We start from the raw sequence: 25,439 nt of genomic DNA, 5'->3' as shown, positions 1-25,439 counted from the left end.
TTCAAAGGTAGCCCCACACAGAGCGCATTGCAGTAGTCCAAGCGGGAGATAACCAGGGTATACACCACTCTGGCAAGACAGTCTGATTACAAGGTGTGTGTGTGTGGTTGTGTCCCACCTACAATCCATGGGTAAAACTTAAAACACACGTGAAATTTAACACTCCAGGCCTGTGTTAGCCAAATGGAAGCAAAAAGGCAGAAACATACCATTTTCATTTTTTAAAAAAGTATTTTAATCTCCCCAGTATAAGAGCTGCTTCATATTGCTTTTTATTGCATTGACAACAGTGAGCTTCAGTGATCAAACCTGGCATTAGAGACCTGTATCTCCATATGTGTCATCTATCATTGCACAACCAAAGCGTTGCAGGGCCTACGACGGACTTGGAAGGAGGATACACAGGAGTAAGATGTTACATTTGTGAAAGAGCATCATACAGCAAAAGAAAAATCATTCCATGGATTGACTCTGCTTATTTACCTATCTTCTTTGATTCTGCTATTGACAGAACCACTTTTCATTATCTTAAAATCAATACATATTGCTTTGCTTCCCAATAAAACTCGTGTCAACCAGGCTTTTCATTATGAGTTAGTGCTTGATGGCAGTGCCGCTATTCATTAATGTAATAAAATATCAGTAGCCTCCGTCCATTAATCACACTTCCAACAATTATATACCAAGTGAGATTGAATCAGGAATAGTCTCGTGTTTGATGTGGTAAACAGTGTGATGTCCATTCTAAGAACACAAGTGAAGTAACAGCTGGATGGGGAAAAAACCAAGACCACAAGAATTCAGAGATTTTAGCTAATATTAGACCACTGCTGGTCTAATGCAGATACATGTATTTATTTTAAAATACTAGTAGAAAAATATGATACCCAGATTTGCAAGTTCAGATAGTTTGAAAACAGATTTTATTCTGGTACCCTCAAAATACTTTCATCATAATTTTGTACACTTTCCCAAGAGCCAATTCTCTAATATCAGGTTTTCCAATACTGAGGAGGGATAACAAGTTTTATAACCTTAAAGGCTCATTTTTGTTTGCACCTGTAATTAAAAAAACAAGATTTTATGGGTTTTTCTGTATTTTCTGAAGGAGGTACTCCATTTGTAAGTTTAGATTTGGCTGTCCTTTTCTTGTCTTTTTACTTAAAATTTTATAAGCTTCCATTTTCTTCTGTTTGTAGAGCTTTTGAGCTTTTTCTATTTCTTCTCTTCTTTTTATGGCTGCCTGAAATAATAAAAAATACCCAAGTAATTAAAAGAAGTATGACTTTCGTACTTTTTTAGAAATTGTTTTATATATATATATATAAATGCATGTTGCAAATATCTTTTTACAGGTATACATGCTAGGAAAATAAATGGTGATATCTAAAAATATTTGTCCATGATACCTCCTTCATTTGTTCCAATGTTTTTAGTGTGAAAAATAAGTCATCAACACAGTTACCTATCTAATGATAAAGTGCAATGCTGTCTTTCTATTGTCTTTCTGAAACAGGGGGGAAAGCACATTTGCTTATGTTATTGCATTGTTCTTTGTGGTTAGGACTACAGTGCACTTGTTTGAGAAGACATCAGACCGGTGGATCTCTTGGGCATGACTGATGAGAGCAACAATCGGGGGGGAGGGGGGAAGACATAACATCTTACAAGGACAGGAAGAAACACAATGGACAGAATAATTGCCACAGGAAGAACAAGGATATAGTTTGAGTTCCTTATTTAGTTTTATAAATCATTTAATGTTTCAACACAAACAGAAGCTATTAATATTGCAGCTGTTGTATAAGGGATTATGAGTATGACTGGAATGTAATTGAAACTAGTAAGATTTTGGAATGCAGAAATAAAGAAAATCATGAAACCATCAAATAAAGCATGCAGGGGGCCACTTTAACTAAATTATATAATTCGGTATTTGAAAGACTGGTATTAATAATTGTTTTATAAATTGTTATTGTTATAATGAAGCTATTATTGGACTGTAATTGAAAACTAATAAATTCTTATTATGAAAAAAACCAGACTGGTGGACCCCTTTCCCACTAGAGTGAGTTGCATAAAATTATTATGAGCTAAAAGACAAAAGAAGTTGCCTGCATCAACTTCAGTGCCAGGGAATAAAACAAAACCCTTGTTGATTAACTCTCACCTCTTCCCACTCTCTAAAGTGCTAACTTTCTGTGAGAAACTTAAGACTTTAAGACTTACCTCTTTTTTCGTCTCTCGTTCGGCTTTTATTTTCTCATATTCTTCTTTTGCTTTCTGGTTTGAGGTTTTCGTTTTAAATTTTCGATGAACCGTGTTGCACCTGCATTAGACAAACAAACCAGTGAGTAAAAGTATTGATTTTCGATTAATGCAATTATACTATTCGTGCAAAGTTTTCAATTCTAATTCAGTGCTTTCAATGGTCCTCTCAATACCATTTGGAAAGGAGTCTATTGCTCATCTGACCTACAGAACTGCTTTTGCCAACACCACCTTTCAGATAGGCAGCATTGTCTGCTATTCTGCATCTATCATGTTCAGAGCAATTATCATCTACCTATAAATCTGATTTAACTATTTTGAGCTGCTTGAGATTTATTATGTTTGAAAAGTGGTTTGCAACTATTAAGAAAAATGCATATGTAATTATATAACTTCCTTATATGTACTGTAACTTTATTCCCCAAATTTATTCTATACAGCCAATGTGGTGCCTTCCAGTTCCTATCAACCTCAGCAAACGTGGTCAGGGACTCTGGGGTTGTGGCACTCATCTCACTTTACAGGCTGAGGGAGCCGGTGTTTGTCCACTTACGCAGATAGTTTTTCCACAGACATGTGGACAGCATGACTAAGCCGCTTCTGGGGGAAACCAGAGCAGCGCACGGAAACGCCATTTACCTTCCTGCCGGAGGTAGGAATTTATCTACTTGCACTTTGTGCTTTTGAACTGCTAGGTTGGCAGGAGCTGGGACCAAACAACGGGAGCTCACCCCGTCGTGGGGATTCGAACTGCCGACCTTTCGATCGGGAAGCCCAAGTGGCACAGTGGTTTAACCCACAGCGCCACCCCCATCCCTTAGGACAATTTACTATAATTTGGCCCAAATCCTAAAATAGCTGAACTATTTTATATGCTGTTACTGCTAGTTGCTACCTTTTTCACTGAACTAAGCTTGGAAAATGAAAGATTACACTGAACGGAACTAAAATGCTGTGAAAACACCTGCTAGAAGAATAACCTAGGCTCACCTTTAAAAAGGAATTATAGGATAAAAGCAGTTCCCAAAAGGTTTCTTACTTTGTGGTTGCAATTTCCTCTTCTTTTGGTACAGAAGGGCGAACAGTCCTAGGCTTCCGTTGTTTCTTAAGCATTTCCTCTTCAGCTAAGTAAAGATGCTTCAGGTGTTCTGGGTAATCTTCTTTGTACCCAATGTTCTTCTGAGAATTGGCATTGCTTTCCTTTTTAAGCAATTTCTTGTAGTCACGTTGGATCTTTTGCTTTCTCCAAAAGGCAAAACCCTGACCTATACAAACCAGAAAAAGATGTGGCATAAGAAAAAAGTGTGCTTAAAACTACAAATGTTATAACATAGCACTCTCTTTTACTAATGTTTCTTCCAGATGATCTTTGAAATAATGCTCCATCTTCTCTTGAAGAACTGTAGTTAATAGCGTCAACTCGAATGTTGAGCAAGCTGACTTGCTCATGTATAAGAACTGAACCTTGCTCTTCACCCTTTCTGCAAACTCCTCTCTGGGAGCCCTTGCTTTCACATGGTCTTACTAAGTCATAGCTGGGTTCCTGTGATGTGTGAATGTGATCACTGTCTCTTCCTCTGCAAACTGATGGAAGACCTTGTTGTACAGGTAGGTAAGGTCAAACTTTATACTTAGCAGCCCTTACTAAGCCTGAGGTCCTAACTGTGTCTACCCAGAAGCAAGTCCAACTGAACTCCAAGGTGAGTAGGGTTAGGACTGCAGCCTAAGCTACGAGCCCCGCAAAGCTCACTTCTAAGTGAACAATACAGTGGTGCCTCGCAAGACGAAAAGAATCCGTTCTGTGAGTCTCTTCGTCTAGCGGTTTTTTCGTCTTGCGAAGCAAGCCCATTAACGGATTAGCGGATTAGCGCTATTAGCGCTTTTAGTGGCTTATCATCTTATCGGATAAGCAGATAAGCGGCTTAACGGCTTAGAAAAAGGGGGGGGGAGGGGAAAAAACCCGCAGGAACTCGCAAGACATTTTCGTCTTGCGAAGCAAGCCCATAGGAGCTTCGTTTTGCGAAGCACCTCCAAAACGGAAAACTCTTTCGTCTAGCGAGTTTTCCGTCTTGCGAGGCATTCGTCTTGCGGGGCACCACTGTATTTAAATAAAATGTTTTGCCAGGATGTTACATTTTGTGGTTAATCTTATTATTATTTATTAAATTTGTATACCATCCTTTATCCAAAGATTGCAGGGTGGTTCACACAAACCCATTTTAAAGGCGACAGAACATTAATTAGCCCAAGGCCTGGTTATAAAAAAAATGTTTTTGCCTGGCACCTAAAGATACGTAATGAACACACCAAGTGAGGCTCCCCGGGACAGCACTCCACAAATGGAGAGCCACTGCAGAAAAGGCCCAGTTGGTACTGGGACCTTCCAGACCTCTTGTGGAGAAGGCACACAAAGATGTTTGCAGGGTCTGGACCGGGTCATATGGGGAAAGGCAGTGCTTGAGATAATTACAGCCCTGGGCAGTTTAAGGATTTATAGGTCAAGACCAGCACTTTGAATTGGGCCCAGAAACAAATCTGCAGCCAGGGAAGTCAGGCCAGGAACGGTTGTAATATGTTTAAACTGTCTAGCGCCAGTAAGCAACCCGGACGCCAAACTTTGCACCAGTGGAAGTTTCTGAACTGTCTTCAGTGGAAGCCCTATGTAGAATGTGTTGCAAGAGTCTAAGCTAGAGGATACCAGAGCATAGACAGCAGTAGTGAGGCTCTCCTTGTCCAGGATGGGCCACCAGCAGAAGCTGAAAGAAGGCACTCTGCGCCTCCGAAGCCACTTGAATCTCAGGCGACAGCAGTGGATCCAGAAGTACCACACACCCCTAACTCAAGACAGCCAGAATGATACCACAGTCAATGATATCGGAAGCTGCCAAGGGAGGTCAAGGAGAACGAACAAGGACGCATTTTCCTGCCTCTAGTGACAACCAAATGCATGGCAACCAAAGCAGCTTCTGCGCCAAAGCCGGGCCTAAACCCTGACCGAAATGGGTACCCAAACTTAGCCACATTCTTCTGACTTTTAGAAGACATCTGAAGGCAGCCCTGTTTAGGGACGTTTTTAATATTTGAGGTTTTATTGTGTTTTTAATATTCTGTTGGCAGCCGCCCAGAGCGGCTGGGGAAACCCAGCCAGATGGGCGAGGTAGAAATAATAGTAATAATAATTCAACGTGCACCATTGATTCCAATGGGTCTATTCAGAGTACGACTTAGCTGGTTATCGCCCAGTGTTTATAAATTAAAGTTTAAAGGCAATGGAAGGGGGCCAGTATAGGAGGAACGACCGCCCCCCTCCTCCCGCCTTCAGCTCCTTCCTGGCTGCCCTTACCCTCCCGGACGCTCCCTCGCACCAGACGCGGGTCTTTCCTCCACTGCCGTTTCCGACCGGGGCGAACCTGCGACTTCTTCTCCGCCCCAGCATCTTTCTCGGCGCCCGGCGCCTCTCTCTTCCTCGCTACAGGCGCCATCTGCTAACTTCCGCTCGGCTTCGTCGCGCGCCGATGACATAATCCAATCGGCGACCCGCTTCTCTTCGACCGCGGCAGTCGCCGCCTTAGCCCTGATGAAGAGAAATCGCTGGCCTTTCTGTCGGTGCTCGATTCGCTTAGCCTGGGCAGGGAAGGCGAGAGCGAACGGGCGTCCTTGGAGACGGACAGGCTCTCCCAATCGAGCGCCGAGCCCTTCCTTTTACGCCTGAGCAGCTCGGCTTCATCCGTTCCCCCCGCCGGCGATGTCGCGGCCCGTCCGCGAGGCTTCCGCGCCGGTCCCCGGGCCGAACCGCCCTCTTCCCCCGGAGCTGCCGGCGGAGACGGTGGTGGCGCGGCTGCGGGCGGTGGCGCGCTTCCTGGGACGGATGCTTTCGCTGTGCCGGGCCCACACGGTGGACTTCTACACTCGCGGCCTGTGGGAGAAGATGGTGGCGCTTCCCCCGGAGGCGGTGCTGGAAGCGCTGAGCGGAGAGAGGCTTCAGCAGCTCCTGGAGGAGCCGCCTCTGCAGCGCCCCCTGGAGGAGGCCGCCGGTAAGCGCCTCCACGCTGCTTAGAAGGCGGCCCGCAGCGCACGTGGGCGGGGGGGGGTGCGGGGGGTGGTCTCCACTGGCTATTAACAAAAGCGTTTGCCATTATTTTATTGCAGTGGTACCTTGGTTCTCAAACTTAGTCCTTTCCGTTAGTCTGTTCCAAATCCAAAGCGTTCCAAAACCGAGGCGCACTTGCTTTCCCATAGAAAGTAGTGCAAAATGGATTATTAAATCCGTTCCAGACTTTTGAAAACAACCCCTAAAACAGCAATTTAACATGAATTTTACCATCTAACAAGACCATTGATCCATAAAATGGAAGCAATAAACAGTGTACTGCAGTCACACAATCTATCAGTAGGTGAACTGGGTTCCACACAGTCCCAGAAACAAAACCAAAAAGTCACAAAAACGCAATATAAATAGCAAAAACAGACAGACCTCAGCATAACACTCAAAAAGGAAGTGTAGCACTCAAAACAGAGCACGTTCGCAAACTGGAACACTTACTCCCAGGTTTGCAGTGTTTAGGTTCCAAGTTGTTTGAGTACCAAGGTGTTTGAGAACCAAGGTACCACTGTATTTTATTATTTGTTTATGGATCTCTGTGCCCCGCCTTCTTCCAACAAGTGAACTCAAGGCGGCTTAGAGAAAGAACCCATTATTTATCAATGATCTTAACATAAAGGAAAGGAAAGGAAATGTTGAATTGCAGATAGATGCTTATACAGTCAGATATCTGTATGATATATTTACGGCACTTGATTTTAGCCCAAAGGCCAAGAAGCCACGTACATGATATATTCGTGCAATGAACGGCATTGCTTGCAATGAGACATTTGAATTTATTTAGGCACATTGGTTCCCAAACTCCCCACCGCTGTGGACAACTTGAAGTTGCAGGGTTGCCATAGTTGGAAGACCAAAGAAGCGGACACATTTGCTGACTTCTGCTTTTAACCGTGGATTGCTATGATGGCTCTCATTTTACATACCCATGAAAAAGAGGATGTGTCCGGGAAAAAGAGGACATATGGGGAAAAAGAGGACATAAGGCAACACTATTTGTATAATGTGGCAGATGCTGTGTAATTTTTAATTGGTATATTTATTGCTTCTTTTGTTTCTTGCATTTTTATTGTGTTACTGTTTGAATTCCGTAGAACACAATTAAAAATCAATATATAAGAAGCAATAAAGATACAATTTAAAAATCAAGATGAATGTTGATTTTTCTCATCTTCAACCACAAATCCACAGAGATGCCGCAAACCCCCTGAGTAAAGCCCTCAGATCACAGTTTGGGAACCCCTGTGAGATTACATAACATATGTATTTATTATAATTGAAATTAACTATTTGAAATAATATTTTAAAATGTTTTTTTAATAGTAACATTTTAAACAGCATAACAACATAATAAAACATAACCACAAAGGGAACAGTATTGGGAGGGGGAAGTTAACCAGAACAATAATATTAGTATTGGAAACATTGTTTTAACCAATTATCTAAGAAAGCATAGTGTTGGGACATGGTAAGCTGTAAGCAGTGGAGCCATGAAATGTAAAATGTACCCAGATATTTCTGGATAAAACTGGTGATCTTTCACAATTGCAGTAGTTGCCAGTAATCCTAGCTTTGCTATGCTACATTTTACTTAGGGCAGGAAAGAAATTCTGGATTCTGATTTGCAGTCATAAACTAATGGAATCAAATTTGCAGACTAATCATATATTTCTTGCGTCCAGAGGAGATTAAATTATTTTATGACATTTATATCTCTACTTTATTTCCATTAATGGAACTCAAGGATTCCCATGCAACCATTCATTCAGTCAATGACTACTAAACTCCTTCCTGAGCATGCATTTAGATTTACAGTGTATAAAAATTTTGATATCCAGCTGCAGATAAAGTAGCATTGGGTTTCTAGATAGCTGACTTGACAGCCAGACATTGGTATTTTCCTCAGCATGTGCTATTTAATGTGTTACTACTGCTTTAGCATTGTGCAGCCCATCCTAATTCTGCCAGATTATAAATTTAGATAAACCTTATTCTCATTTTCTCAGATAGTGGTAGGTGGAGAAACGTCAACTTTAGCCACTTACTCTCTCTTGCTGCAGCACCATAATCTGCTTTACCTGAAGACAGGAAAGTTCTCAAGTGGGAGAAGCCCACTTTGTGTATTTACAAACCAAAAAATGGGTGTGAGGTCATAGTATATGCACATCTGGTTAGTGCCAGGACCAATTGCCATTTGGCTCCTCTTCCAGCAGCTTCTTTTCCTCTCCCCTGCCCATTCATATTTTTTTTCTTTTGCACCACACCTATTTCTGAGCTTGTTGGCAGGCACTGTTTTATTATTTAAAGTCTGTACCGTGCCTATATATTTTAGGTACTTTTAAAATGAAAGTACAGTACTTGAAAACCTCATTTAAGCCATTCTGAGGTTTCTGAAGGATGAGCTGGATAGAACTGCCATAAATAAATGCAGATTATTTTTACTTTCCCTCCAAGCTGCTGAACATTTCTGCCATGGGTGAAAGAAGTCTGCTTTTGTTTTTGAGCAGAGATTGCCCACTCCCATATCCCCCCCCCCCGCCCGCCTGCTCTTCAGTTTTCAAATTTTCGCTTGCAAAAGGAAAGGAACAAGATGCTGACCTCGAAAAGACTAGAAATCAGCAATCCTTAACAGTTTATTGACACTGTTGATTTCTGTTTTGTTCCAGCTGGTATTGTAGGAGCTTCTGCCATAACTGTAAATTGAAACTACAGATTAACTCAGTGTGAACTGGATCTAGCTGGTTTTTAACCCGCTGCCCCCCCCCCCAAAGGCAGAAACAAATATATATGCATTTTCATCACAAAAGGACATTTTATGTGTTAAGGTTACATAATGGCTAGTTAGGCATATGCCATATATATATATATATATATATATTCTAGCAGTCTCAATGTGACTCTTGTCTCCAGTTATCAGAATCCATAGTGTGATGTGCGAAAGGTGAGGTGACAATATTTTTTTGTGGGTATCCAGTTTTTGTTGGATTGCATTAAGATTTGGAGTAAAGGAGTTATCCCTCTACAGTTACTGTATTTTTCGCTCTATAAGATGCACCAGACCACAAGACGCACCTAGTGTTTGGAGAAGGAAAACAAGAAAAAAAATATTCTGAATCCCAGAAGCCAGAACAGCAAGAGGGATCGCTGTGCAGCAAAAGCAGCGATCCCTCTTTCTGTTCTGGCTTCTGGGATAGCTGCGCAGCCTGCATTCGCTCCATAAGACACACACATTTCCCCTTACTCTTTAGGAGGGAAAAAGTGAGTCTTATAGAGCAAAAAATACGGTAATTACAAAATTAATTGTATTTCCTTCTCTTTTTTACAGATAGCTGTGAGTTTTACAACATTTTCTGTGAAAATTCTCAGAGGCTGATCAACGTGCAGGCTTTTGCTCTCGCTGCTAAATATTACTCCATGCCAAACCTTGGTGTGTGTATCTCCTTAGAAGAGATGCTAGAAGCACTGGAAAGGACACAGCAGCCAAGGTCAGGTAAGTTATAATCTTGGAATCTATTTTTATATCTCCTTAAAGCTTTCTCCTTCCTATTCACCTGTTCTTGTTTACATGCGTTATGACATTCTGGATTCCTTTTCTAAGCAATTCAGAAATCTTTAAAACTTACATGTAGCACAATCCTATATATATGTCTACTCGCTGTCCGGCTGTGTTATGTGAGGCTAGGCTTGCTCCCAGGTAGAGCTGGGCTAAAGTTCTGGTAGAAACTTCTTCTGGTACGTTTAGGAGGCTTCATGAAGGGAGAACATCTTCCAAAGTTGGAGAGAAGGGACAAGCATCTGGTTTGGTGGAGGAGGAATGAGTAGGGACTACGCACAACACAACACACGAGGTGATCCGAAGGCAAGTTAATAAAGAGGCAAAAGCACTTGATTCACCACAGGGTGGATTTGATTGAAATCATGATTGAAATCACTAGTCAGTACGACTTGATTTAATTTTTTTTTTTTACAGAAAGGCTCATTCTTGCAGATATAATCTTAATATTTACAACCAGATGAAGATTTCATTTTTGGAATAATAAATTTTCAGAGTAGTTTTTACAGTTATATAAAAAAATTACATTGCATATAAAGCCTCATTCTACATAATTAAAAACAAATCCTTATTTCCTGATGAATAGCCTTTGGACTATAATGTAACTTATGGTAAATTGAAAACTATCTTTAGAAAGATTTCCCCCCCAAAAGCATTTTATTTTTTTAAAAAATCCGATTTTTTGTTTTGTTTTAAAAATCATTGATTTTTCTCCACCCAGATAATAATAATAATAATAATAATAAATTTTATTTATATCCCGCCCTCCCCAGCCGAAGCCGGGCTCAGGGCGGCTAACAACAATAAAACAGTACAAAAGTACAGCATAAACAACAGTCTAAAATCATTCGTTATAAAATTAATTAATTCAAGCCACTGGCAACCATTGGGCCAGAGCTCCGCGAAGATTGCTGAGGGAGGGAGTCAGGCTGTGCCCTGGCCAAAGGCCTGGTGGAACAGCTCTGTCTTGCAGGCCCTGCGGAAAGATGTCAAGTCCCGCAGGGCCCTGGTCTCTTGTGACAGAGTGTTCCACCAGATCGGAGCCACAGCCGAAAAAGCCCTGGCTCTAGTTGAGGCCAGCCTAACTTCTCTGGGGCCTGGGACCTTCAAGATGTTTTTATTCGAAGACCGTAAGTTTCTCTGTGGGGCATACCAGGAGAGGCGGTCCCGTAGGTACGAGGGTCCTAGGCCGTATAGGGCTTTAAAGGTTAAAACCAGCACCTTAAACCTGATCCTGTACTCCACCGGGAGCCAGTGCAGCTGGTATAGCACCGGGTGAATGTGATCTCGCAGCGAAGACCTCGTAAGGAGTCTCGCTGCAGCATTCTGCACCCGCTGGAGTTTCTGGGTCAGTCTCAGGGGCAGCCCCACGTAGAGCGAGTTACAATAATCCAGTCTGGAGGTGACCGTCGCATGGATCACAGTGGCTAGGTCAGGGCGAGAGAGGTAAGGAGCCAACTGCTTAGCTTGGCGGAGATGGAAAAATGCCGCCTTTGTTATAGCTGCAATCTGCGCCTCCATGGAAAGGGAGGTGTCGAAGATTACACCCAAACTCTTAACGGACGGTGCTGGCACTAATTGCGCCCCCGCAAGAGATGGGAGTTGCCCCCCCAATCCCATATCGCCCCGTCCCAGCCACAGGACCTCTGTCTTCGAAGGATTTAGCTTCAACCGGCTCCCACGAAACCATCCAGCCACAGCTTCCAAACATCTAGTCAGTGTGTCTGGGGCCGAGTCAGGATGGCCATCCATCAACAGATAGAGTTGGGTGTCATCGGCATACTGATGGCAACCCAGCCCAAAACTCCGAACAAGCTGGGCGAGGGGGCGCATAAAGATGTTGAAAAGTATCGGGGAGAGTATCGCACCCTGAGGTACTCCACACACCAAGGAGTGGCGCGATGACATTTCCCCCCCAAGCGCCACCCTCTGTCCCCGACCAGAGAGAAACGAGCGCAGCCATTGAAGGACTGTGCCCTGGATCCCCATGTCGGCAAGGCGGTGGTCTAGAAGTTCGTGATCGACCATGTCGAAAGCTGCTGACAGATCTAGAAGAATCAGCAGCCCCGACCCGCCTCGATCCAGCTGTCTACGAAGATCATCTGTTAGGGCAACCAGAGCCGTCTCGGTCCCATGACCAGCGCGGAAGCCGGACTGGAATGGATCCAGAGCCGATGTTTCATCCAGAAAACCACCAAGCTGTTCAGCAACCGCTCTCTCAATCACCTTACCCAGGAACGGAAGATTCGAAACCGGGCGGTAATTGGATAGATCTAAAGGATCTAATGATGTTTTCTTTAAGAGCGGGCGCACCACTGCCTCCTTCAGTTCCCCTGGGAATGTCCCCGTGCCAAGGGACAAATTGATGATATCCCCCAGGAGGGCCCGCACCTCGTCTGGACACGCTCTAATCAGCCAAGACGGGCACGGGTCGAGAGGACAGGTGGTGGGCTTTCCAGCTCGGAGGAGTCTGTCCACATCGGCTGGGGATATCCGGTCGAAGTGGTCCAATACTGGACCCGAGGACAGTCGAGGGGCCTCCAGTTCCTTTATTGTATCCAAATTGGCTGGGAGGTCATGGCGAAGCAACAAGACCTTCTCCGCAAAAAAGCTCGCAAATGCCTCACAGCTGTGTGTCAAATTGTTATTTAAATTTGGCTGTCCCTCAAGGGACGTTAAAGACCTGATTATACTAAATAATTGCGCCGGGCGAGAGCTAGCGGATGCAATGGAGGCCGAGAAGTATGACTTCTTAGCAGCCTTCACCGCCATCTCGTAGGTTTTCATAAAAGCCCTATAAGATGTTCTTGAGGCTCCGTCACGGGCACCCCGCCATACTCGCTCTAGCCGTCTGAGGTCCCGCTTCATTTTCCGGAGCTCCTCGGTAAACCAGGGAGGCCGGTTTCTGCGGGGTCGCAGAGGGCGCTTAGGTGCGATCTCATCGATGGCTGCCAGGAGCTGGGTATTCCAGCCCTTAACAAGCTCAGTCAATGAGTCGCCAGGGGGAGCAAGGTCCCGCAAGGCTTGGCGGAATCTATCAGGGTCCATCAGCCTCTGCGGGCGAGCCCAAATCGGCTCGCCACCTAAGCAGGGTGGGGGTGGAAAGTCAATCCTGGCTTTCAGAGCGTAGTGATCAGACCATGGCACCTTCATCAAAGGAGACATGATCACATCTATACCTACGCCAAAGATCAAATCCAGCGTGTGGCCTGCTTGATGTGTGGGGCCCGAAACAAACTAGGAGAGCCCTAGTGTCGCCATGGAAGACACCAGGTCCAGAGCCTGTGAGGAGGGAGTGGCATCAGCATGGATGTTAAAGTCCCCCAATACCAATAGGTTAGGGAACTCCAAGGCCCAGCCGGCCACCGCCTCCAATAGGCCTGACAGGGTGGCTGCTGGTGCGCTAGGTGGCCGGTACACCAGCCAGACAGCCAAGCTCTCCTCGGAGCCCCACACTAGGCCAACACATTCAATGCCGGGGATCGATGGCGATGGTAGAGCCCTGAAAGGACAATCTTCCCGGATTAATAATGCCACCCCTCCCCCCCGGCCCACAGTCCGCGACTGGTGGAGGACGGAGAAACCTGGGGGCGCCATCTCTCGTAAGGTAACTGTTGCCCCTTCGCGCACCCAGGTCTCCGTCACACAAGCCAGGTCGACCCCCTGCGAGATAAAGAAATCTCGCAGGGTGGCGGTTTTATTGCCTATAGACCTGGCATTGCACAGCACCAGTGACGGAGGTGAGTAATCCTTGCTCACCCTACCCTCGTCCCTCGGGATGGGGCGCAGATTGGAAGGGGTACGAGCGTATCCATATCTCGATCCCCTTCGCCTATAACATCTGCCCCCACCGCCATACCTCCCTCGCCCCTCCACGGTAGCAATCCCAGGCCTCATGGTAGCCTCCATTGATGGCATTCTTTCGCAGCCTAAAACAATAAAACCTTAAAACAATAAAAACAAAAAACAAAACAACCCAGAAAACAATAAAACAATACAAATAAAAACTGCAAAAATTACAAATTCATCAAAATCTAACAAATTCCCAAGCCCACCCAAACATCCATCCCACCCCCATATATAAAAAATCTAAAGGGAAAGGAAAATATTTAATAATAATAATAATAAACAAGTTAAAAAGAACTCTGCACCCCTCCGGGTCCTCCTGGGCAGTAGCAGCATCAGTGGCAACAACCATCCTTGTGAAGCCCCACCCTGGGCCAGATAGTAAGTGGCAGGAGCAGTCCTTGTGAGGCCTGCCAGGCCCCGCCCTGGGCCAGGTGGTAAGTGGCAAGAAGGAGCAGGGCCCTCAGGCACTCACCACAGGGGAGTCTTCCTGGGCAGCAGAGCAGTCCTTGTGAGGCTTCAGGCCCCGCCCCAGGCCAGATGGGAAGTGGCAAGAGCAGGGCCCTCAGGCACTTACCACAGGGGAGTCTTCCTGGGCAGCAGAGCAGTCCTTGTGAGGCTTCAGGCCCCGCCCCAGGCCAGATGGGAAGTGGCAAGAGCAGGGCCCTCAGGCACTCACCACAGGGGGGTCTTCCTGGGCAGCAGAGCAGTCCTTGTGAGGCTTCAGGCCCCGCCCCAGGCCAGATGGGAAGTGGCAAGAGCAGGGCCCTCAGGCACTCACCACAGGGGGGTCTTCCTGGGCAGCAGAGCAGTCCTTGTGAGGCTTCAGGCCCCGCCCCAGGCCAGATGGGAAGTGGCAAGAGCAGGGCCCTCAGGCACTCACCACAGGGGAGTCTTCCTGGGCAGCAGAGCAGTCCTTCTGTAAGTTTACACACACACACACACACACACACACACACACATTGAAAAGGAAGGCCCCTGCTTCCAGGTAAGTGCATACAAATGCAATCCTAGTCATCTCTTCAAACATCATTACTGGGGCATCCTACTTTTTTCTTTTCTTTTTTTGCAACAATAGTGTTCAAATTTTTGTTTATTAGTCATACACTTGGCCGTGTGTGATTTCTTATATATTCCCAGCAGAACATCTTGTTTCTTTTCTCTGAATAGTTCTCTCTGAATTTCACATGTCAAATGGCTTTTGGAAATCCTGTAAGTTTCAAAACTTAAGTTTCAAAACTGGGAGCTACTGCTCAAAAAAATGAAAGAAATCATAGCCACACTGAGCCAGCATAGTTAGTCGCATGGTCCAGGAGGGCAGCCATAGTAATATCACATTTAGTGCTTCTTACGTCTAGGTCCCTCGTTTTCAACTTCACACTCAAATTTTAGCTGCCACTTGGCAATTGGGACCACTTTACCTTGCTTTATGTTTTACAACTGCTGACTTTCTTCCTATCTCAGTGTCCTAAAACTTGCATAGTAGATACAAAACTCACAACCATTATAAATGGGGCACATAATTGTAATATAATCTGAAACCGTAAAAACAGAACAAAACTGAATCCAGAATAAGTTCCTTGTATTTAACAACATTAAAAGAAACCTATTAAGTTGAATGGAATTGCTTGGCAGTCACCTGGTGAGGCCAAATACCCAACTTCAGGGTTGTAATATGGTCTTTTTGTATGATCACTGGGACCTTTAAATGTAGAATGTTTTCCAGACATTCCTAGATTCATTTCTGTATTTCAGAAAAGAGGCACATCTGTTAACTGTTGAGAAATGTTCTTGAACAAATTGCATTTTTTGACAAAGAAATGTGCACAAAGAGAGGAATGTTACAACATTCAAACATATTGTTCTCGAAATTCTTTCATCTGGTTTTTATGATTTTCCTTATCAACATAAAAAGAAAAATATGTCAGAGATACTGCTTTGAAGAGCTACACAGTCTGCTTCAGAAATAACCAAAATAACTTGGAAACATGCTACCCACTTCTATCATTACATTTACAAAAGTGTCTTTTTCCCTCTTAAAATTAAATTGCAGCTGTTTGTATATCTCAGAAGAGCATTGGCCTCATGAAACATCAATGGTGCTATGGAGTGCTTAAGCCTTTGAGAGGCTTCTGCTACCAAAGCATCTTTAAACTGTTTCCTTCAAGTATCCATTATTTGTATTTTAAACAATTAGGAGTCAGGATTTCCCTGTACTGAAGCAACTCGTATTTGAGCATGATATTTGGTGTTTATGGGAAACCTAAACTTTAGTCAATCTTTTCTTTTGACTACATCAAAATTTGATAGCAGAACACAAAAATGACATGGCTGGTTTCTGCCTTCTTTGAATTTTGTTTGTCAGTATTATTTTTTTGGGGAGCTGATAAAATCTGCTGTATGATGACAGCTTTTGACCATACTGCCACATGTTTAAAAGCACAGCCCTTTTGGCAAGTCTCAAGATGGATTACTGGTATCGTTGGGAAACAATGATGTTAACTCTTCATTCCTTCATTCTTTAATTTTTAATTTAGCAAGTCTGCATGAGAATTCCCTAGTAACTGTTTTGTCTTCTCCTGCTGGTTTTCATTGCATAGGATTTTAATGCTTTTTTGTTATTTTCTCCTGTTTGTATTGGAAATTTCCCCTTTCTTGTTATAATAAAAATAATTTGAAAAAAGGAACAAATCAACATGGTGAACACTTTCGAACAAAATGGCCCGATGTGGGGTGTCACTGACAAAAGCTTTTATTAACAAGTTTTAGATCTTATTATTTTGAATTATCTTATTTATTCGATGAAAATCAATTGGGCCTAAGCAAAACTAATATTTACTGATAAGAATCAATAAAATCAGCTTTTCAGAATTGGTGTATAATTGGTTGTGCATTTTCTTTTAAAAAATTAAACCCTTCTAATTCAATTGCATTTTGTGTTGATCAGAAGTAGAGATAAAAACGGATGACTTCATGAACAATAAGAAGTCACATGAAGTGCAGCTGATGTCAGAGTTAGTAGACGGCATTGCAAAGTATTACGGCCTAAATCAGGTAAGAATTCTTATGATTTCATATTGTGTACTTATTTTAAAAAGTAAAGTCATACTTGTTCCAGTTTTGGACTTTAAAGCAAAGACCCATGGACTAGCCCCAGCCCCTTAGGGATAATAAATGCGATCAAGAAACCACTGATTATAGATTCAGTTCTCTGCAGGTTTGATCAAACACTTCAACAAGAGTCAGAAGTCAGAAATGTGGATGTAAAAACTAGACATCAGGACCATGGACAGAGTACAGTAGTCCAGCCAGAAAACAGGTACGCATAGGTATAGTTTTTGTGCTTTCAGGAGCCTGTTAAATATTTAGGGACTGTTAAGGGGAAGGGACTTTGGACTCAACATGCACTCCCACAGGCAGAAGAACCGTAGGCAATACTGCTACTCCCATGACTGTCCACTGGTGTACAGGGGACTTCCAAGTCAGGAATAGGCTGTGCAGGCTATGACCCTGGGATGTTTCCTATGGCGATTGAAAATGTACCTGTTTCCCCAAGTATTTCCCTGACCATCAATACCAGTTCCTGGCATTCCTGGTTATCGTGATTGATATTTTAACTTGGTTTTATTACGTTGTTCTGTTGTGATATTTTGTTTCAGCGCAACCCTCGGTACGTCTACTCTGAAGTGAGTATAGCATTGCAGAGCTAGTGTGGTGTAGTGGTTAAGAGCGGTAGTTTCGTAATCTGGGGAACCAGGTTCGCTTCCCCGCTCCTCCACATGCAGCTGCTGGGTGACCTTGGGCCAGTCACACTTCTCTGAAGTCTCTCAGCCCCACTCACCTCACAGAGTGTTTGTTGTGGGGGAGGAAGGGAAAGGAGAATGTTAGCCGCTTTGAGACTCCTTCGGGTAGTGATAAAGCGGGATATCAAATCCAAACTCTTCTTCTTCACTGTAAAATTAGACTGTGTGGTTTGACATCTGATTGCAGTAATTGCAGAGTTGGAAAAGGTTCAGAAAAGGGCAACCAAAATGTTCAGGGGGTTGAAGAGACACCCCTATGAGGACAGGATGCAGTGTTTGGGACTTTTTGGTTTAGAGCAGGCATCCCCAAACTCGGCCCTCCAGCTGTTTTGAGACTACAATTCCCATCATCCCTGACCCCTGGTCCTTTTAGCTAGGGATGATGGGAGCTGTAGTCCTAAAACAGCTGGAGGGCCGAGTTTGGGGGTGCCTGGTTTAGAGATAGGCAAGTAAGAGGTGACATGGTAGAAGTTTATAAAATTAAGCCTGGCCTGGAGAAAGTAGGTAGAGGAAAGTTTTTCTCCCTCTTTCATAAAACTAGAATTTGTGGGCAATCCCTTGAAGCAGAACGTTGGAAGAATCAGGAGAAAGCACTTTTTCACACAGCACATGGTCATAGCTGTCAACTTTTCCCTTTTCTTGCAAGGAACCCTATTCGGAATAAGGGAATTTCCCTTTAGAAAAGGGAAACGTTGACTGCTATGCGCATAGCTAAACTCTGGACGTCACTCCTACAAGAGGCAGTGATGGCCACCAGCCTACATGGCTTGAGCAGGATTAGATAAATGCATGGAGGAGAGGGCTTTTGATGGCTACCATTCATAACTTCTATTCTCTCCCTTCACTGATAGAGGCAGGAATGCTTCTGAATACCAGTTGCTGGAAACCACAGGAGGGGAGAGCGCTCTTGTGCTTGGGTCCTGCTTGCAGGTTTCCCACAGACATCTGATTGGCCACTGTGAGAATAGGATGCTGGATTAGATGGGCCATTGGCCTGATCCAGAAGGCTGTTCTTACAGTCTTAATTGTAACCCAGACTTTCCACAATTTGCACTGAATATAAAATAGAGACTTGGAATGCCAATAAAGGTATTTGTATTGTTTTGTAAAATAGAGGCTGTTTATGATTAAACGTTTTAGTCAATCAATGCATTGTAATATTGCATTGTTTGCTCAGAATTGCAAATCCCTAATACCCCCAAATGGCCTTTTGGTTACACTGGAATTCATATGGGGGGTGGGGTGGATAAAAGCACTCCCTGGTTTTAGTTAATGGAAAAAATGCAAGACTTTAGGAGAGATTTTTCATATTGGATTCTTTTCAGCCCTTCTCATAAAAGTATGCCAAATATAATTAAAGTGTAGTGCTATGAAAAACACAAACACATGGTTTACAACAGTACATATCTTTTTAAGAGGGTTCTTTTTAAGGGACTCCAGTCTCTGGCCTTAGTTTCAACTTTTTACCTGCAATGTATAATGGGTGGTAGAAGATACTGTGATGGTATGGTGGTTGGTTGTATAGCAAAATTAAAGTGCATACCGGTATACAGTGGTGCCTCGCAAGACGAAATTAATTCGTTCTGCGAGTTTTTTCGTCTTGCGAATTTTTCGTCTTGCGAATTTTTCGTCTTGCGAAGCACGGTTTCCCATAGGAATGCATTGAAAATCAATTAATGCGTTCCTATGGTCAAAAAAAGTCCAAACAAAGCCAAATTTGTTACAAAAAGAGTTTATTAAGTGCTCTTTAAAGTCACACATACTGTAAAGAGCATTTCAAAAATTGAAGGAACAATAATTTAAGTTTCTAAACATGACAGAAAAGCATTTAAAAATCACCAAAGTGTACTGTACATACATTTTCTAAGATTCTGGGGGACAACTCGAAGAAGGTTCCTCTTTCACTCTTTGCTTCTTGCTGAAGAACCTGTCCATGGTCTGCTGCTTCATCCGACTTTTCAGCACCTCCCTGAAAGACGACATGACCCTCGTATCAAAAGTGTTCGCAAGGTCACGTGTCAGGTCCTTGTCAGGATGGTGCCGCTGTGCAAAAGCCTGCACATCTTTCCACTTCTGGCAAATGTCCCTCAGTTCTTTGGAGGACAGCCGTTCCTCAGTTGCTTCCTCCTCTTCCAGCGAGGCCTGCTCCTGCGCAGCCTCTGCCTGCAGTTTGACCAGCTCCTGGGTGGTCAGCTCGTGGTCGTGCTCCTCCACCAGCTCGCTGACGTCCTCCTCTGTGACCTCCAGGCCCATGGTCCTCCCCAAGGAAACAATGTCCTGCACCACTGTTGACTCTGGTGTACTTATTTTGAAAACTATTACTTTCGAAGTTAATCAACAGGTTTTTACCAAAAAAAAATCAAGTTCATTGTCTATTTTATGAATGGCTGCAATTTGGATGCCTTGAGATTAAAAAAAAGGGATCCTGTGGTCCTCCGGATGTTGTTGGTTTCCAACTCCCATCACTCGTAGCCAGTGTTCAGAGACCATGGAATTACAGTCTTCACAACATCTGGAGGGCCACAGGTTCTTCATCCCTGTTTTAGATGAAGAAAATAATTGTAATAGTATTTTAATACTACACTGAGGCATAATCTAAAAAAATATATAAAACCTTTTCTCTACAATAGCATTGAATTGTGTTGGGACCAAGTCAAGTTGTTGTTTTACATGTAGTTTGAAGTATCTTGGAAAGGACCTCCTGGCTTAGTTAGTGCAGATGCAAGCTAATAAACAAGAGGCAAGAATAGTATCAAGACCCATAAATGGATATCTTTAAGCCCATTTCATTAGTTAATCAAAGCCGCCTGGTTGCCACAATCCCCTGGTTACTCCCACACTGCTCCCAGTGATATACAGGGTTAGGGGGGATTGTGTGACTATGCACCACACTAGCAATGCACCCTGTAACGCAATAGGTTTTGCTAGTATGTAATTGCACGGCCCACCAACAATAGTCCTACCCAATTCTCCACGTGGAGAAGGAGGTTGTGGACTGTGTTGCTAGCCCCATCCCCAATATCATGCATGGCACTGACTCTGATGCCTGGATAGTTTAATGGGACGCGGGTGGCGCTGTGGGTCTAAACCACTGAGCTTCTTGGACTTGTCGATCGGAAGGTCAGCGGTTCAAATCACCGTGACGGAGTAAGCTCCTGTTGCCCTGTCTGCGGACAAACGACAGCTCCCTTGGCCTGAAAGCGAGATGAGCGCCGCAACCCCATAGTCATCTTTGACTGGACTTAACTGTCCAGGGGTTCTTTACCTTTACCTCTTTAGTTGTACGTTGGATAGTTCTACGTTGGTATTGATGTTTGTATCAGGAAAGCTTTTGAATAAGCAACTTCTCGTGGATGGTGTGGAAATCCAGGAGACAGAGCGATAGCCATTCATGATGCTGAGGGCAGGGCCAGCAATGCAGTTCTTTGGTTCCCTTCTCTACTCATAGTGCCGGATTCAACCAAGGAGATCCACTGTGGAAGCCTGCACAAGGAATTCTGCTAGTGCAATAGAGGAAGGAGTGGAAGGAAGCTGAAATGCTTGTGCTCATTGAATCTCTCCCAAAGCTTATACATATGGAGAGCATCTAGTTAGGTCTTATTTGGGCAGAAGATGCAATCTCATAATGGTAGTAGCCGTGCTCTGTGCAAATAGAACCTTACTTGAACCGTTAAGACTTGAAGTGTCTTTAAGAATCAGTTGTCCTGCTGTGGCAAGTGATTGTCTTTTCTGGCTCCTGTCTGGGAACAATCTTTTTCGTGAATGAGAAACTGCAACTTGTTGAATGATAGAGACTTTTCCCCCCAACCTGGTTTTCTTATGGTACATTTCAAAGACAAAATCGTGTATACCGTATGCTTGTGTTTGTAAATGTTCTTTGGCATTTACCAACACTTCCAGAACATGCGGATAGTCTGCTAGGTTTTAAAAGCAAGCCAGTGATAAATTATACCTTTTCAAATACTGGCGACTCCCTGTTTGAGTGTTCTGGGCCATTGTGTTCATCGGTGGTCGGGCATAACCCGTTGCGCCACCACCCCATTCCACCTTCTTCTGGGGTTGAAAGTGATGCATGTGTTGGTGATCATGAATCAGTCAGATGTGTGCAGAATGGTTACCACCTGTAAACAAATGTTAATTAGAAAAGACCGAAATGTACCACTGATACATGGCAAAAGGCTAAAGATCCAGAGAACAGACTAGGGGGATAGAGTCCATTCGCCAGGCTCAGCCCCAAGGCCAGCAGTGAGGGGCCCACTGGGGGGGAGGAAAAGGCCTATTCCAGCTGCCAGCTTAATTGCATTCCCTGTCTGTCATGCTATTTAAACCCAGCTTATGTAATTTAAAAAAATAATTCACTTCTAAAATGTTTCCCTTGCTAACTAAGTTGCAGGGAATTTTGTAGCTTATAATGAGATAAAAACAAAACAAATATAAACTATAATAGCATGAAAAACCATTAGAATAGAACATAGCCCTTGATAAAGCTTTTTAAGTTTGGTCCTTTTAATATCTGTTGAATAGTACACATGCAGCCAGCTTTTGGGCTGAAGCTTTACTTCTGACTTGCCATTAAAATGTTTTGCCTTGTTGCATTAAAGTTTTTGCCTTGTTGCTTACAAGGACTGTATTTGGACATAGTATTTAACCCAATAAAGATTTCATTATGTCTTGGAACTTTCACTTTTAATAGTTTATTCTTGGCATTGCCTTTCCAAGTTGAGTCAGTGGTATTTCAGTGGGGATTAGCTTTTTCCAGTGTGCTTTATTTCAATGTGCTTAGCATAACTTTCACTGCACTTTTCAAAGGGAACACAAATGTTCATTAAAAATGTATAGTGTTGATGTACATATGTGATTTCCTTGATTAAAAAATTGAGTAGAAATGGCTTGCTGAGGTAGCACTGGCAATTTGACAGACACTAGAGGTCAGTAAAGGACAATCCATTATTGTTTTAAGCCTAAGCCTCAAGTTCCTGTCAAAGAAAGGTTGAACTGCATATCGAAACCACAGCAAAGGTGTTGAAGGATCAAAGAGATTGTAAATTACATTAATATAGAGTGTTACGTTTTCACCAGTTGTTGGGAAATCATTTCATAAGTTCCTTTTGTCATAGTTGCAGATGAGAATATTTGGTGTAGATTTCATGTGCTTGAGAAGGAAAGAGAGAATGTTCCCTCTTCTCTCAGACCTTTGTCTATAGAAAATGGAAGATTCTGGTATGAGATGTATTTTTGTATATGGAAGCATCAATCAGTTTCTCCCTTTGTAAGTTCTGTCCATTTCAAATACTTGCATTTTGTAATATTGATAACCGTTCTTTCTATAGTGTGAGACAAAATTTTAAGGGTTGATCTTCATATTTGATAGAGAGCTTTTTTGGATTCAAAAGCACTTCCATAAAAAGAGTGGGACATTCATTTTAACATTAATATTGGAGGCTCTTTACATGTCCATGTGACTTTTTGTATATTCTTAATGAAAGCTAAACTGAACATTAATTCAAATAAGAACTTATTTAGCAGAGTGAAAGTTACTTTAATTGACCGTGTTTTCTAATGTCAACAAGGTATGGTAGAAGTATACGATAAAAACAGATTATAAGCACACACTTCTCAATAATAGCAGGAATGAGCATGGGGAAATCCACTTCCTGGAAGTCTGGGAGCAGCTCTTTCATGGAGACGAAAAGCTCAAAATGAATTCCTCTGGGCTCATTCAAGTGATATTTTCCTCACAGAATCTAACCTAACCTGGGACCAGGATTTGTTCTCCATTCATTCTGAGGATAGGTGAATGAATGAACCAGCCAGGACAAGAAAGCTGGTGTGTAAGAAGGGAAGAATATGTATACAACCTAACCTTAGCTGTGAGTTCACTAGATGGGCTTGGGCAAGCCACTGCTCTCTTAGCCTCAGCTCACCAGCTTCGATACTGGGCCTGCGTTCTAGTTCTGTTCTCTAAAGGTTTATGAGATCTCTCTCTCTCTCTCTCTCTCTCACACACACACACCAATTGGAACAACTGAAATATGATATTGAAATGCTGTTATTAAACATCATACTGTGCTTGAATGTAATATTTTCTTCCAATGCATACAGCCACTTCTCCTGAAGAGGTTTAGGGAGGGAGCACCTGAGCTCAAGACCTTCTCTTTGTCACTCCTCAGGTCCTAGTAAATTACCCTTTCGGGGGAGAAATTTGCAGACCAAATACAAATTCTTAAAGACTTGTTTCCGAGTCTAGGACATTTGAATTTTAAATTACTGCATTGTGACATTATCAGGTAGTATAGTTTTACCTTGTGCTAACCTTGAGGGAGATATAAACGCTAACAGAACTATTTAAATCACAGGACCTACACTCCTCCCCCCCCCCCAATTAATTTTATGGTTTATAGTTGCTGCCTACAAATAGTATCTGCTACTTTTAAAAAGTTATTTTTTTATCTGTGTTCTAGGTTATTGACCTGGGATCTGGAAAAGGCTACCTGAGCTCCTTCTTGTCATTGCAGTATAATCTGAAGGTTTACGGAATTGATTCCTCAAACACAAACACCCACGGAGCTAATGAAAGGAACAGGAAATTGAAGAAACACTGGAAAGCCTATCAAAGACGGGGAAGAGCAAATGTCAGAGAGCAAGTGTTGGAAGAGGCAAATGAAAGGCCACAGCAAGATAAAGGGAAATGTAAAGCAAATATCAGTGAAAAGCTCTTAAGTACTAATAACAGTCTTCAAAGTCAGGCCCAGGTGGCTGCTCCAGATTCCATTCTTTTTGAAACAGCTGATGTTTTCACAGACTCTGATAAGTGTATTACTAACAAACAGTATGAACTTCACTCGGGGGCTCAGCTGCAGCCCGAAGAGAGCAACATTCCGGAAAATGTATTCCTAAGTATTCTGCCTGCTGACGCTGTGGAAACTGACTGCTCAACCAGAAGTAATTGTAGGGAGCTCTGTGAAGAGGAGAAAGAACGAAGGAAGATGGCTTCCCTTAAAGAGAAAGCAAGCCGGTCAAAAGAAGCCAACATATATTCTCCATTAACGTCATACGTCACTGCAGAAACAGAGCTGCGAGACATTGTTGAAGATCTGGAGGTTATTTTGCTTGTTGTTATAATCCAGGTTGCTTGTGAATAAACCCATTCTGCTATTACTTTTACAGTCCTGCTAAGAGCAAGCAGACTGTGTTTCCTTGCTGGTGCCACAGAGCAAAGTCTATCCTCTGTGGCCAATGTGGAGACATATGCTATTAGCCTCTCAGCTGGCTATTAATAAAGAAAGAAAGTTCCTTTTCCAAGTCAGCTGGAATAGGAGTGGTCTTTCCCTCCTACGTTCCCTCCTACATAGAATTCCTGGTCTGGTCATCACTATAAGGCAAATTGTGAAGTAGAACTCTAGGCTACTTAACCTCATTTTAAAAATATTTTCTGCTACATCTTTATAACATTTTTTTTTAAACAGCACAGAGGAAATAGAGCATCGGATCCGTTTTATAACGACACCATTGCTATTATTTAGAAGTGCCACACTAAATGTTTCATAAGTACAGGCTTAGCTAAGTGGAGGTTTGGTTCATAAATGGAAGTTTCTTGCCATTCAAATTTCCTTGATCCATTGTTCCCTATATTTAAACATGTTCATATAGCCTGTATAAAGTCACTTTCCTTAAATTTCAGGAACATACTTTGACTAAAAATTCCCTTTATTTAAATTTTTTTTTGCTAATTTTACAATGTCCCTGAGTTATCATCTCACTTTATTAACTCATTTTATTAATTTTGAAGCTTGAAATATTTCACGTCGAGAACAGTGGCAGACAGGGGGCTGGTGTGCTGGAGCTCACCCGACCTCCCGAGAGC

General features: G+C 43.1%; 2 protein-coding genes across 3 annotated transcripts in view; one reads left to right on the top strand and one right to left on the bottom strand.

The window, feature by feature from the left end:
- Window positions 1–906: 906 nt before the first annotated feature.
- Window positions 907–5,755, bottom strand: CCDC59 (coiled-coil domain containing 59). The gene is made up of 4 exons (XM_080971531.1): window positions 5,615–5,755; window positions 3,311–3,536; window positions 2,230–2,329; window positions 907–1,243 (listed from the first exon to the last, which is right to left on the bottom strand). Exons 1-4 carry the CDS (start codon window positions 5,751–5,753, stop codon window positions 1,082–1,084), a joined length of 627 nt encoding a protein of 208 aa, XP_080827657.1. The 5' UTR covers window positions 5,754–5,755; the 3' UTR covers window positions 907–1,081.
- A 261-nt stretch (window positions 5,756–6,016) lies between these two features.
- The window catches only part of METTL25 (methyltransferase like 25), a gene marked incomplete at its 5' end in the record, with an annotated part of 55,683 nt that continues 36,260 nt past the window's right edge, over window positions 6,017–25,439 (top strand). The window contains 4 exons of one of the 2 annotated variants that reach the window (XM_080971484.1): window positions 6,017–6,305; window positions 9,699–9,863; window positions 16,720–16,826; window positions 24,037–24,675. In XM_080971484.1, coding sequence (XP_080827610.1) covers window positions 6,017–6,305; window positions 9,699–9,863; window positions 16,720–16,826; window positions 24,037–24,675 — 1,200 coding nt within the window. The remainder of the gene's footprint in view (window positions 6,306–9,698; window positions 9,864–16,719; window positions 16,827–24,036; window positions 24,676–25,439) is intronic. The other variant, XM_080971485.1, reaches the window with a different exon arrangement.

Source organism: Podarcis pityusensis (assembly GCF_964106645.2).
Source record: "Podarcis pityusensis genome assembly, chromosome: 10".
NCBI lineage: Eukaryota > Metazoa > Chordata > Lepidosauria > Squamata > Lacertidae > Podarcis > Podarcis pityusensis.
The sequence above is the reverse complement of the archived record's forward strand: the minus strand, read 5'-3'. Positions and strand labels throughout refer to the sequence as shown.

Excerpts from the sequence above, each read along its gene's own strand:
- CCDC59 (XM_080971531.1), bottom strand. The coding sequence starts at position 5,753 with ATGGCGCCTGTAGCGAGGAAGAGAGAGGCGCCGGGCGCCGAGAAAGAT. Across the intron at positions 3,537-5,614 it reads GCGAGGGAGCGTCCGGGAGG|GTCAGGGTTTTGCCTTTTGG; the intron begins GTAAGGGCAGCC and ends TGGTTTGTATAG. Across the intron at positions 1,244-2,229 it reads AACGAGAGACGAAAAAAGAG|GCAGCCATAAAAAGAAGAGA; the intron begins GTAAGTCTTAAA and ends TTATTATTTCAG.